The sequence below is a fragment of the Cylas formicarius genome, unplaced genomic scaffold, assembly GCF_029955315.1.
Source record: "Cylas formicarius isolate icCylForm1 unplaced genomic scaffold, icCylForm1.1 PGA_scaffold_10__41_contigs__length_53128322, whole genome shotgun sequence".
Classification (NCBI taxonomy): domain Eukaryota; kingdom Metazoa; phylum Arthropoda; class Insecta; order Coleoptera; family Brentidae; genus Cylas; species Cylas formicarius.
Genome location: NW_026844214.1, coordinates 33568098 through 33583679, shown reverse-complemented (window position 1 = coordinate 33583679; position 15582 = coordinate 33568098). Strand labels below are relative to the sequence as shown.

Sequence of the window (15582 nt, the reverse complement as noted above, 5' to 3'; positions counted from 1 at the left end):
TAAATACACATTCATTACGCCACAATATATTGACTTCATATATTATTCCGTTGAAAAACCAAAGCAAAACTATTTTCCATTTTTCGTATGTAGCAACAGAAATAATAAAAAAAAACATGCATAAAATGTCTGGTTTTCAAATAAAAATTAAAATTAAATACCAACACGTGGGTACACGTCACTTCCGCACTATCCCCACTACTATTTCTGTTTATATACTTTTCTATTCTGTTTATAAACTTTGTTATATTTTACGCCCTTGTGTTCTTCAAGAAAAACATGATTTTTCTTTAGTTCGATTTACCCGTATCATTCGAATGTTGCGTTTAAAAACAAAGCAGATATAACTCGTCGGTATTTATTTATTTTCCTCGAACGCAAAAACCCAATCGGCATTTTGTGAACACTTGTTTGACGTTCTGATGTCGGTGCTAGTCAATGGAAAAACTTTCAAGCAACTGGAAATATAATTATATAATTCATTTATTACTTATATCACCTGTTTTATTCCATGCTATATTTTTCAGCTCATTGTATTTTTTTAATTAATTAATATAGCGAAAATCTTTTTAAGCCACGAAATTTTATATGAATGAATTGTCCTCCCGTCCCTTGCGTAAACGGTTCCCGCGCACTGCACGTTACTGGTAAATTTCTATGGTTCCATGGCATAGCCGCCATGATGGCTTTCTGTATTACACGCTTAACATGGAAAGTTTCAAAGTTGTTTTATTGTATTTGTGACTGAGTGCGTGTAAATAAAAACAATGGGAACGTACTAAGGAACACGAAGATTCGTTTAGTGTCCGTCTCGGACGGTCCGAGTAACAGAAATCCTGTATTCACAAGTTTTTATGTTGGCCTTGTCGTGTGTTTTGTGCTGTCAACAAATATGTCGAAGCTTTCGTTTAGGGCGCGGGCCCTGGATGCCAGCAAGCCCATGCCTATTTACATGGCAGAGGAGCTCCCGGACCTTCCGGATTTTTCAGCAATTAATCGAGCAGTTCCTCAAATGCCATCGGGAATGCAAAAAGAGGAGGAATGCGTAAGTCCTTTGATACTGACATCGGACAATCGTTGATTTAATCTGTCGCCATGTTGATTATTTTTGACGTCCAGGCACGTAGCCGGTGAAATTAATTTTGAAATTTATTTCTGAGGAATTTTGCACTCTATAGTTAAAATTCAACTAATTTTTCGAGCCAAATTCAAAGTTACGTCGGATTTTGGGTTGTCCCTGCGTCGTCATGTGTTTCCGTCATTTTTGAAAATACTGTGTTGTTATGTTCATTACATAGGTTTAATACAGTAATGCCAAATGCAAAATATTGACAGGAGCATCATCTACAAAGGGCAATATGTGCTGGACTCATCATTCCTACTCCCGAAGTCACAGATGTACCTCTCAAAGACTTCTACGACAGGGTTTATCCTTCAAACTACAAGATGCCTCGACAACTTATTCACATGCAACGTAAGACTTTTTACTGTAATGCCTTGTAAAGCATTTTAAACATTTTGTCCTAAGTGCTATTTATTCAAAAACAACAATGTTGATTTAAAAAAAAATGGTAGTAAAACTAGTATGAGATGTTCCATCTTGTCAACCACCCTTTGTTGGTTACTAAGGGTTCACATTCCATTTTCAGTTTCAAATGCTACAGAATAATGTGCCATCATGCCTGTAAAGTGTTTATATTTCAGAAATCCAGTATTATTCTCCATTTGAATTTGATATTCACATAAATACATGATTGTCTATATGTACAGAAAAAAAAAGGGAATATATTCGAGAGAGTCAAAAAAAATATTTTATAAAAACTAAGACCCAATACTAGCATCAAAGAGAAAAGTATGTAATTTAAACAAAGATTAGGGATGGTATATTTTTATTTAAAGGTGTAATTAAAAAAACAGTTATTGCATATTTGATAATAAATTTAAAAAATAGTAAACAAAATCTGTTGCTTTTAAATTCGTTCCCTGTAAGGAAAAATAAAAGTATAACAAAAAATATACTTATTATATATTATACCAGGGATCCAAAAGTATGGAAATTGGAATATATGAAATGTAAATATTGAATTTAAAAAATGTTCCCTAAAACCAAAATATTGGGGGAGGCAATTTTTTAAAGAAACTTCCACAGGCTACTGCAATACTTTTTACAAAACTTCTGGATTCCTCCTGCGTCTTTTTGCTGAGTCGAAATTGCTGACGTTTCGCCAATCATCCTGTTGGCTTCTTCAGAGCTTGTCTGAAAACTGTAAACAAGAGGAATCCAGAAGTTTTGTAAAAAGGGAGGTAGCAACTTTGACATCTGAAATCGAAACCCCCATAAAAATGACAGTTTTTATCCCAGCTCTTTTTCCATAATCTCGGTAGATGGTGTCATAATCGCAAAAGAACGATTTATCCGTTTTCTAAAGAAATACAGGGGTTAATATTATCAGACTTTGGTCTTACCATACATTCATTTTAACATACTTTTGCTACTGGCTACTGTAAAGTACCCAATTTTGCACCAATCATTTTTAAATGAGATGATCGCTCTTAACTCGTGAAGTAGTGGAAACTGACGGGTTAAAGTGAGACTTTGCGCACGATTGATTCGCACATAATTGGGTATTTTAAAATATCTTAAAACTAAGGTGTGATAACCAAGAACGCAAAGAATTTGGCATAGAATTTAGAATAAAAAATGGCAGTGGCTATTAGGTTTGGGGTAGGTTTTATATTCAATATTTAAAGCGATTTTTTTATATTTTTGATCAATTTTTAATGCTCAAGATATTCCACTCTTTCCATATTTTTTTTTGACACTTGGTATACTAGATCATATTTTAGATCTAATAAATAATTTTCAAACAATGCATTAACAGTATATTACGCCACAAGTTTAATAAACGCTATTTTAGTCCCTAGTTTTATTTGTGATATGGGGAGCGAGTGCTTAATAAACGAGTGACTGAAGAAGTTTATTAGCGTGTTGGCATTCTATATTTTTTCGACGACCATTAGTTTTTGTGCACATTTGTGAGTGACCTTTGATGTCAGTATCGACAAAGTTCAAAATAGGATCTGTGGCTAAATTTACTAAAAACATTTGACCGCTCCCAAGCCCCTTTCTAAACTACCGGAAATGTTGGAAGTGGGTCGCTACTTTGAGTGACAAAGCCGACGTCTTAAATGACAGTTTCCGCACTCTTGATGGGTACATAATTAGGCATTTAAACTATATGTGATTTGATATGTTTTCATGGCGGACTAAACTAAAAGCAATGTAATATATTATATACATGCATCTGGTGCTAAAAAATTGGTCAAACATAGAAAAAAAATCAATCAAATAAAAGAGTAAATACCTTATGCGCTTGAATATTTTTCTAAGAAACTTTCACAGGGTGCTGTAATACTATTTGCAAATCTTTATTGCTTCTGCGTCCTGCAGGAGGAATCCAAAAGATGTGTAAATATTGCGTTTAATATTTAAATGTAAGATAACTTATTTGTCTACAACATTCAAAGATCTATCTACATTTTAATTTTGTTTGTTTGGTTTTATTCTATATTCGTTTAAAAACGTGCTTCACAAATCTTCAAAAATTATATTCGCGTCTTTGGATTGCTAGGAATATTTAAAAATTATCATATGAAGTCCAAAACTAAAATCTAATTTTGAAAAAATAAGTCTATATTTTGCAATGGACTTACAAACATTGCCGGATTGCCTGATTTGAACTTGTATTAGACTTGTGAATTATTTGAATTTGCAGAATTTTAATAAGATTTCGGCCTATTTTGGGTTAGTTTTTTTGTTTAAATACTGATTCCAAGTAGTGATCAATCCCTTGTCAGTGTGCAACAAAAAAGTGCGCGGCTGCCCGAACACTGGCTGTGTACTAGCTTACTTTAACATACTCTTCAACTTAAACAACACTAGAACACCGAACTATGCTTCGGTGGTTGTAGTGAAATTTGCACTTTGTCACGTTTAATTTTTATGAATGCGAAACCGGAAATTTTCAGAGCAAAGCTTCATATGTAATATGGTAGACGGGATTGACGTTTAGGATAAACAATTTAACAGACGCCCGTTTTTTTTTGAGGATTACTCATAACGGCACCTAATAATTTAAAAATAAAGTAAATTATTGAAAATGCTTAATTTTCAGTTTTTTAAGTTTTTGAACCTACTTTCTTGGATTGATAGTTGGTTTTTCTTCCATTTTTAAAACAGATTCCAGTCAAAATCGGCTCCTCCGACACATCGAACCTAAAAGCGCATCAAAACTGCAGATATCAGCTCAAACTATCGTTTTTTGTACCAGTTACCTTTTGTTGTCAATATGTTTCAAATACTAGTCAAAATTGGCGTCTTCGGGCATTAGAGTAACGCAAACCTTTGTAAACCATTAGATATCGACGTAAAACCCCCTTTCTGAGTTGTAAATACCTTACTTTTCTAATACGTCCATATTATTCTAAATCCAAATAAAAAATAATAAAAATAGTGATCCATTAAAAATTTGGTGTAAAGGTTATCTTTTCGATAACAATGAAATAAAAAATTAGGTTTTCTGTAAAGCTGTTTTTAATGTGACAAATATTCTTCAAAACTTACCCCAAAACAGTCCACGAGTGTAAAAGTCAAGTATTATTTTAGTATGTGTTTAGTATAATATGTATCAGTTAAAAAAATTAAACGAAAAAAAATAATTATAAACATTCATTGACATTTTTTTTTATAAAGAACCAACTTTACTTTTTGTAAATATAAAAAAGTTTCCCATGTTTTACAAACTGCTATTTACAAAATTTCTGGATTCCTCCTCGTCGGTTAGTGTTGAATTTTACTTGCTGTCGTTTCGCCAATCATCCTGTTGGCTTCTTCGGAGCTTAACTTCAGAATCCGAAAGCAACCCATAATTCGCACTGTTGACCCTTAAGACTAAGACAAAAAAACTCATAGTAAATGGTGTACACAGTCATGAAACTGGTCATAAAATTCTTCTAACAAAGAAAAATCCGAGAATCTACTCCTGTCACCAATATGCCCCTTCTTTAGCTCCTTCCCGCTCAAACAGTATATAAGCAGGTACAGAGTAAATTGCGAGGCAGCTTCAGTTAAGCTCTGAAGAAGCCAAAAGGATGATTGGCGAAACGTCAGTATGTTCAATTCAACAACTGATGCAGGAGGAATCCGGAAGTTTGGTAAATAGCGGCCTGTGGAAGTTTCTTGGAAAAATATTACAAACCTTTAAGCCATACATAAAAAATTGCAAAATTTAAGCTTCAATTCAATTTTAGTTTGTGTAGATTGATTGAATTATAGAATGATTATCCGATAAATATATTTCATTATGTATATATGTTTCGGAGATTTATATTTTTACTTACAGGTGGGTTGAACTTGTGATCAGGTTAATGGCCTTATGTCATTGTAAAAAAATCATTTCTAACCATCCAATATTCTAGTAATGAATAATTTGCAGCTTTTACCATGGAACAAGACATCCCCGATTACGACATGGATTCTGATGATGAACGCTGGCTACAAACACAGGCACCGAAGTTGGATTTAAGTCCCGCTAAGTTTGAAGAAATGATGGACCGACTTGAAAAGAGTAGTGGGCAAACGGTCATTTCTCTGAATGAAGCCAAGGCTTTGCTGAAAGAGGATGATGATCTGATCATTGCAGTATTTGATTATTGGTTAAATAAACGACTTAAGACGGTATAATTTTTGATTCTTGAATGAATAAATAAATATTGTTTAGTTTTCATCATTGTTGGTTATATGTGCACAATTTATAGTGCTTTTTATTACTTGCAGAAACATCCTTTGATTTTGTCAGTTCGTAATGAACATAGAGTGGGTACTGCTCCAAGTAATCCTTACTTGGCTTTCCGACGGCGCACTGAAAAGATGCAGACACGTAAGAATAGGAAGAATGATGAGGTGTCATATGAAAAGATGTTAAAACTTAGAAGGGATCTGTACAGAGCTGTTACGTTGTTGGAATTAGTCAAAAGAAGAGAAAAAATCAAACGGTTAGAGTATTAAAAAAGTCATTTTTACCATAATTATTTGGTTTTTGTTAGTCGATGATATAAAAGTAAATAAAATTCTACATTTAAGGGGGGTAAAAGACTGGAGAAGTTTGACAAATGTACTCTTTCTTTTATTATAAAATTTAAAATTAGTTGGGCAAGGGGAACTATCAAAACTTTCTGTAACTAAGTTTGAACTTTCTTAGCTACAATTTCCGTGCTGGAAATATAATATTGGTTTTGTTCTTGTTAGGGAGTATGTGCATTTAACAGTAGAAGTTTTTGAGAAGAGGTTCCAGGCACGTGACTTCAGTGGTTCTATAGTTGCTGAGGCAGCAGCTTCTAAGCCTGCTACTCAGTCTCTGCGCCCTGCTTTTACACCTATATTTCACAATCATTACCCCAACCAGGGCTGGGCGGGTACAACGCAGGCCATTCAATCGATACCCAAGAATACAATTAAAGATGAGGCAAGCATATTTAGATCACCAGCTAATATTACCTTTGATATTAACTCTGTTATTTATTTTATAGCTGGTACCTAGACGGGAGAAGCGGCAATATAAAAAACGTAAGCACAAAAGTATGACAGGGCGCGGCCTGTCTGATAGTCTCGCTTTATCATCGGATGAAGATGAGGCGGGACCGGCCCAAGAGTCTGTTTCTTCAGAACCAGGCGAAGAGGGTGATTTAGATGGGCAGTATGCTTTCCGAAGAAACAAACTGTGTTCATACCACATGGTAAGTTAACTTAAATTTAATTATTAGTGTTAGTGAAGTTAATATCAAATAATGTCAACAAATAAGTTTTTTGTAAATTTTTCCGTAAATTAAGACCTAGTGAACCCTCAAATGGATAGATTATATAGCTGTTAATTTGGGGTCACTAAAATCCAAACAGCAAATTTAAAGTTTTTTTTGTTAAAGCCCCTTCCAACATTGGGTAACTGGCCTTGGTGTTCGCAAGGGGAGAGTGGTTTAGGCGACAAAAGGTTTCGTTTTACCTTAACTTCGCTTAGGAACCCCAAACGATGTATTGGTTTTGCTCGACGGAGAGTGGGAAGAGGTGGAAGGATTATTTTAGACAGGGTATCAACGGAGTACGATGATTTTTGGCGCGGGTGAGTACCCTAAGCTTAGTGTTTTCATTAATAAAAACATTACAACATGGCAAAACAGTAAACTCCTGGAAAACAGGAAAATTGTCAAAAAAAAGTAGTCTGAACAACATGAAAAATGAAATGAAATGAAAAAGTTTTTAACAGGTACACAAGTTTTGTACTGTTACATAGTCAAATTCTAGCTGAAATTTTAGTAAATTTCTATTGAATGTTTCAACAAACTTCTCAATTTTGCAGACGTTTAAAAGTGTCATTATTTGACATATATCTTGAGAGTTAGGTCGCATTCTCAGAACTACATAGTCTCGCAAGCTACACTGCTCAAAAAGCGGCACCAAGTGGTTCAGCGCCCCTGTTGGGGTTAGCTTTTGTGTATAAATATATTTTATACACACAGTTTATAAAAAACCTACAAGAACTATGGATAAGCCATTGAGAACAACCTTAATTGCCGTTGCTATATTAAATTGAACACAGGCGGAGAAAAAAGAAATATTTGTAAAAGGAAGTATATGTCTCATTTAAAAGTATTAGCTTTTTGCAGTTGTAGATAATATCTATTAGCGGTAGTTATATAATGCTTTAAATTAAATAATATAATGGTAATATTGAAATAAACTGCCTCTAAATTCTGGAACTTTGGTGATTGAAATCAAAAACAATCTCTACAATCAGTACCATAATTTTTTCAAATGTTGATTTGATAAGTTTTTTAAAACTTTTAAGTTCCAAGTAAAACCAAATAAAATCCAAAGCCGCTGACAGAAAAAAATGTAGCAACAACAAACAACACCTCCAGCAACAGCATAAAAAGTTAAAAATAAATGGACCTCCCATCGTGTCACTGGCGACAGAAGGGTGGGAAGAAGCAGAGGTAAAGCTGTTGATAAATGCTCAGTTCCTATTGGTAACCAAAGTGTCGCTGGCAATAGGACATAGTTCTGGAAACGAGGCTTTAGGGCGTTATTGAAATGACATCTGGTCGCCATCCTGACGCAAAATCGATATTTTGTTTTCGTTATGTGCCCAATAGATTATAGGTAATGTCACTGTCAGACTGGCAATCCAAGTTGCCAAATGATTGAATATATTTACCCCAAATATTTAATATCAATTTAGAGAAAGTGAATTTTCTTTATAAACTGCAACAATTTCAATTGACTTCAATAATTAACAAAAGGGAACAATAATTTTTTAGATGATTATTAGGTTGGATGGCAATGGCTGATGCTGATGATGTTTTCCAATACATAGATGGATAGATAGTTAATTGGTAAAATATACAAAGTCAAAGACAAACCAGTACTTGCACAAACAATTTCAAATGCAAAAATTAAATGTTGAAGTATTTAAAAAAAAAAAACTATTAAAATGTGCATAATACCAATACATTCATTGACTGAAGTTGATTAGCTCGAATCCAGTTGTAAAATTTAAATGCCAAATATCTGAGTTCCATTTGTAAACATTTTACTTATAGATTTTATTTATATGTTAATTGCCCAGATGGGACAGACTATCCTCACCTATTGGTCTCTACGCCCGGGATTATACAATGCGTTTTTGCAGTGATACATTTCCGCAAAAAATATTTGTAATTCTATGTTTTATGGTCAAAAGTGGAATTGTTATTTATGTAAATGATTTCTGCCTCACGAAAGTTGAGTAACTGGTGTTCAAGCAAATCCGACGTTTTTGAAAATGTTGTACAACTACAACCGAGCAGGCACGACGTAGTTCCCGTTCTACCGCAATATGTATAACCTCAAGACTGCCTTCCCTGAATAATCATCGCGTAAAGTTAAAAAAGAGATGAAAGCCAAAAACTCGATTGAAGGAAGCTCCCTTGTTCCATTGTTTAGGTTAATTATGTTCGCTGTTAATACAGTTTTTACAAGTTAAAAAATATAAATTTGTGCACAATGGGATTTCAAATTTTGTGGCTGTAAATTAAAGTTTGTAACCAAATTTGCTTAGGCACATAAATTTCATTATTTTTAGGTTGGATTTTACGATAACAGAACCGGCGAAGAAATTATCTGCAGTATCCAAAGAAGAGGAACATTTGCGGGATAGTGGTGTTGATCTCGGAAATGTTTCTTGGTCTCTAAAATCTAGAAGTGATTCTCAACGAACAGGGGACAGTGTTTTATTAAATTGCGGTAGTGAATCGTTCACAAGTGATTTTGTGGGGAGTAATAGTTCTAGTTGTGGCTTAAGATCAAATTCCTTATCGTCAAGTGTTAGTGGCGTTAAAGTGGAGTACAAAATGGAACATGTAGAAGAAGATGGTGTATCAAATTTGGAAGATGCAGGCGTCATAGGCAGTCTGCAGGAGAAACATGTGAATCAGGATGATAGAGACAATATGGTGGAAACGTTGAGATCAGTGAGGAGAAATTGGTATGTGGTAACATCTACTTTCCAATAATGAGACCAGGGTTTATAATTTTCTGGAAGAGAGTAATTTAATTATAACGAATCACTGAATATTATCTAGCATAATGGACTTTGATGTTTAATGATTTCCTAATTTCAAGACTAGGTATATGTTATGTTATTGATTTTTTTCCCACATCTTGTGTTAAAATTGAGGTTGCCGAAACAATGGGGTTAATTTTCTTTCCAGGTTACATTTTAGACCAAAAACCCCTTCTCCGACTTGGGAACCACCATGCTTTATGTTACCTCCCGATGATCCTCCTTTCACCTCCACATCGATACCTCCCTTTTCTATGGAAGTACAACCCTTGGACCCTTCAAGTTCAAGCCTCCTTCAAGACCAATCGCCTTTCTTTACTGATTTGTTTGATTTGGAGAGGCGGTGGGTTGATGCTGATGTAGCAGACACTGAAGGGTCTTCTTCCCCGTACAATCAAGATTTTTACCTTGATTATGCAATGGAAGATAGCAACGTGGATACTGTAGGTGTTTCAAAATTTACGCTTATTGATGCTGGCGGGATGCAAATACCAGCTTTTGAAGACAAGCCACATCGAATACAGAAAAAACTTGGTACTGAAAAAATCATGGGATCAGTGGGTACTCACCAGGCGCCAACAGAAGTTGGCAGTACAAATGGATTAATCACTCAAGTTGAGTTTCCAACTGAAGGTAAGGATTATTTAACTTCATCATGACTTGACTATCCGGAAACACCAGTTTTTCTTAAGATAAAAGTAATATTTTTTATATTTGAATAATAATATAAATCAATAATAGAACCATGTAAACAAATAATTGATGCTATTAATGGCAATATTAAATCTATACAAATTGTTTTCAGCGCCTAGTTCCAACTGTTCCAGGACTAACAAATTAACCAGTTACGCTTATAGCAACCCAGCACGAGGTTCTTCTTACTCAGACACTGCTCCAAGTATCTTAAGTTTACTCACGTCAGCACAATCAGTTACGCTTAATAGTCATAGGTAAGTTTCTTTTGTGTAAAACAATCCCAACAAACTAGTTAATCTAGAAGTATATATTGGAAATTGTCTTAGAAACGACAGTGTGGAAGTTGTCCAGTTCCATATGAGCAATGTCTTGAAATAAACGCTCCAGTATTTGCAAAGGAAAAAGTACATTATGCAACAAGTGTGGTAAATGGCATTTTGAATCAGCATAATGAGTGTTTAATAAGCGAGTGACTTAAAAAATTAACCAAACCTGTTGTATACTATACTTTTTCTACTACCATTATTTTTTGGGTACATTTTTGCAAAACAACACGAATACATTCATTGACAAGCCGTGAGGTAAAATCTCCGAAAACATCCGATTGCTCTCAAACCCAGAAATGTCCGAAGTGGCTGGGATCGGTGGGACAAGAAACCACATGGTAAAGTGACACTTCCCGCATGCTAGATCGGTGTATAATAGGGTATTTTACGGAAGGAAGTAGAAAAAAGTATTTTTACGAATATTCTTCATTGGACAAATAAGGAAAAAATGTTGAACTACATAAAGAACACTTATTTTCCATATAGTTTCTCTTACACATGGTATTCTGGTGTCTTGTTCTGTGTTTATGAAAGTCCAGACCTCTACAGATTTTTCATTTCACTAAACGCTTTTGTTTGATTCCTTTTAAAGCATTTTTTTTTGGCGCTTTATGTAGGTGGTTGCCACACCCCTTGAAAACATTTTCTACCATATTTTAAGTTTTCTTTGATTCTTTACATTCTCCCTACCTTAGGTATTCCACTTCTGCGGCATAGCACAGTTGTAAAACAATCGTATCCTGTGTGATAAACCTCATCAAACTTAACATAACATTAACATTATTCTTCTATTGCCAATTTGGGAGCAAGAGGATGAACGAACAGTTTTCATGCCTTCTACATTTAATAAATAGTTGTCAATATTTATTAACCAATTGTTTTGTTCAGACTTGAAGAACTTTTTATTAATGGGTTTTAATTTTCAAATATAACTTCTAGTGCCAACAGTTTACTAGACCTTCCCATGGATGTAGATGATTCATCCAGTGATCCGCTTACCGGCGTCAGCTCGACTGGCGTAAACCATTCATTAAGCCCCACTTCTAAAACTAACGGCGGAGCCACCGCTCCGGGCAACTCCACAAAACCGTCTCTAGTAAGAAACAACAAAAATAATATTGTAATGGAGGTGACGTGATGCAAATCGAGGGGGCGGAGCCCCGCACGGAAACGAGGTTAGTTTGTCATGATCCTAATATATGCAGTCATGCGGCCCGCTGGTGATTTTGCATAGACACAAGATAAGAATTGGTTAGAGTGGTAATAGATTTTGATTGCGGATTGTTTTGTTTCTCAGTTGATAGTTATTCCGACAACTAAAGAGAGTTAGGGAAAGCATGCAATAGGCAAAAAAACAACATAGTAATATGTAAGTAGACTGAACATTTCTCTGAAAACCATTTTGCAATTGCTTCTTTAAACGGATGTTCTTTTTAACAAAAAATACAAAAAAAAAATTTTTTTTAACAAGCGAGTATTTATAAATTGCGTTTTTGTGCCTCTATTAATGGGATTTTAAAGTTATCATATCCCCAAATATAAATCAGTTTTTGAAAAACTAAGTATTACTATGCGCATCATCTACACTTTTGTAGTTTCAGTAACTGTGTTTTTATCATACTTTAAGTTAACTGGTTTTGTTTAAGTCCATGACAGAAAAATGTGGTTTTCGTAAAATTGCTTACATTTCCCGGAACAGTTTATGGTAATTTCTTTATATCAGCACTATATCAATTCTGAAAAATTATAATGACAAAATTAGAAAAAATTAAGTTTTACACAACTTCTTCAGTCTTCTTCATTTTTCTTCTCCAAGATCTATGTATGTGAGATAAGTAATTGTGATTATTAAAATTGGAAAGTGCATATTGGCAGATTGAGATATGTTATATTTCAAAAACTTCGTTTTAAAAGTTGGGCAGGATAATAAAGCAGTCTTTTTGTTGAGTACCTCGGCTTCTATCGTACGAAAAAAAAGGAAGACTTGGTAAGGTTGAGTAATTTATTTCTGTAAACATATATATGTATATATATATATTTACATATATATAACTTTTTGTAACATAGTATACATATTTGTAATTATATTGTAGTTAATATTGTACCGTAAATTAAGAAATTCGTAAAAGGCTGTTATAAAAACTAATTTCTAGTAACTTATTAATTTTTGTAAATGAAAAATGAATAAAATGTGACATTTTTTACTAATTTGGTTTTTCTCGAGACGTGTACTTAAATCAAAGGTCCCTGGGTTTAACAACTTTGATAGATGTTGCACAATCTGAAGAAATCATAATTACATTATTGATTTAGTCATAGTTTCATCTCAATACAATAATACCTATACCAACTCAGGAGTTCTTATGAACTACTATATATATATTTGTAAACATCAAATTTGTAATATTCCATTTGAGTTGGAGTTTTAAGAATGTTTTTTTTGTTAAAGTTTTTAAAAGCCAAGCAATAGTATTAAAAAAAAATTAGATACAGGTGCAAGGATTCTACAAATATCTATTGAAATTATCTTTTTTTTTAGAAAACCACCGGCATAAATTTACATAAAATATATGTTGCAATAATGCTTAATAATTTATAAATCTACAATTAAAAACACTTGTTTATACGTTCATTCTGGAAGAATCAGAGATTTAGGACATTTTTATACCACTCACATTGTAAAATGGTTTTGCTGTTTTGGTATGCCATGTATGCCATATCTATTACTATTACCAAAAATGTGAAGTTTTAAGAAAATTTTGGCTGTGTGTATTAAGTCTTATCAAGTATGGGTTTATGTGTCTTTTTGGAAGTCACCAAAACCTTTCTAGTTTCCATGACACTGTTGATACTGAACAACCGACTTGTGTGAGGTACCTTATTTTAATACTGTTAATATGCACAACAAGATTCAGATTCAGTTTATAATGGTCGCTGTGAATAGGACTTCACATATTAGGGGATCAATAATGCAACTTTTAAAAAATTATAATGAACAAATAAAATATAAAGAGTAACAACTTACCTACTGTTTTCCAGAAGAAACTTGTATAACAAAGTGCAATTAATTTTTTGGTAACCCGGTTATTTTAAAGTAAATTTATAATCTGTTATAAATAAACATAATGTTAACAAAAATTTTAATTCTAAAAACCAAAGACGTTATATCCAAAATGTCGTTGAACTGAACAAATATTTTTTTTACTGTATTCATTACTAACAGTTACCTCTTCTCTCGCGGTTTCAATGTTTGTCAAAGTTGAAAAATAAAGTGCCTTTGATGATTTGAAGGTAACAATTCAACAGATATTGGTCAGTTTGTCCAAAATGTACACGGGATGAAAAATCTAATTCTTTTTGTAAATACATATTTTTAAAACGCTTGTTGTAAAATATATATTTTCAGTATTTTCTCATCTTTTCCTTTGTTGTTGCTTTGTAGTACTTACATGTTCCAAAAATGAACTTGTCGATTTCCAGACAAATAATTTTATCGAAATTTATTTCAGAACATTAACATTTTTTTCGAATTTTTATTGATGGGTCACATGAAAACAGATTCATTTTTGGATATCTATTAAAAGACCTGTTGGTATGTTGAAATTTTGGTCAAATCTGACTCAAATATATAAGAATCAATGGTGCAAAAATAAAGATCTAGATTTGTAAGTCACATTCCCTTTTTCTTGCAAATCAATCGTTTCTTTAAAATAAATAATGAATTTAACAGTGTAAATCTCACAAAAATATATTTGTATAATAATTAAACAAAAGTGAAATGTGATTGAACTACTAATTTTAGGTTCTTTAGTGTAATTTAAGTGTTTATACTGTTAAGTTCATTAATGCTAGGTTATATAAATTGAGGATATTGCAAATAAAATTAAATATAATTTATTCACAGCTAATGAGTAAACTATTAATATATCTGTGGTAAAGTAATAACAGTTTAATGAATAACATATGACAAGTGCTTCTCAATGTAACACCCAGTGAATATAGCAGAGTAGATATTTTTCAACGAATATTAGCACACTTCAATAAATTAGAAAGATACTATAATTGACAGTTATTTCAATTCGCCATTATGTGGGTTTTAATTTGTTTCTTGATGTTAAGTTTCTCGCTTTTGGTTAATTTTTGACTAAAAGTGCCCATTTGTCATTTGCAATATCCACAATATTACAATAAACAAAAGTTACGCTTTGAATTTGTGCTGTCGCTTCCAATTGCTGAACCTAGTCTCAGTGAAGTGGTTTATTTGATAGCTACTAATGTGTACATGGATGTTCCTCACAACTCCCTCATGTGAGCTCATACACTAGTGAAAAAAAAACTACTAGATAAAAGATTAAACACAACATGCTCTATACATCTTCAAAATCTGAAAATCTTATTGAAGTCATTTTGAATGTGCTATGTTCGGCAATTGCTAGAGAGAACATTAGATTGTGGTAATTTATCCATTATGCGATATTTCTCTATACGGGTCTTGTAAAAAAAATAAAAAAAGTGTATGCAACACTATTGTTGTGGTTTTTTCATTAGAAAATCTAAATGTGAATAACTTGTAAATATTTTAGATATGTGTAAGGAAATTCAAGAAACCGACAAAAAAAGGAAATAAAGATGCTCGCGGGGCTATTAGAAAGACCGCAATTAAATTGACTACTTTGTTTTATTTATAAAATATACACAGTTACTATTAGGAGCCACAATTGGAGTAGATAAACCTGTAAACCTGGATGTGTTTGCAAATGGCATACGTCTGCATCCTTCATTTAGTGGTCTCCATAAAAGCCTCTGGGCCTGGCATTCGTAATGTTTATACCTAATCCCTCCCCGAGTTCATATTGATCTGAATTATATTAAAGGAAACCATAGAACGAAATAACTGGCCTTAC

At 33.2% G+C, this 15582-nt stretch overlaps 1 protein-coding gene across 1 annotated transcript; it reads left to right on the top strand.

The window, feature by feature from the left end:
- Positions 1-663: 663 nt before the first annotated feature.
- On the top strand, positions 664-15542 carry LOC132705999 (enhancer of polycomb homolog 1). The gene is made up of 11 exons (XM_060677069.1): positions 664-1045; positions 1336-1474; positions 5496-5737; positions 5837-6054; positions 6308-6524; positions 6589-6795; positions 6982-7175; positions 9177-9578; positions 9805-10289; positions 10462-10606; positions 11618-15542. The coding sequence occupies exons 1-11, from the start codon at positions 893-895 to the stop codon at positions 11814-11816; spliced, it is 2601 nt and encodes an 866-aa protein (XP_060533052.1). The 5' UTR covers positions 664-892; the 3' UTR covers positions 11817-15542.
- Positions 15543-15582: the final 40 nt, after the last annotated feature.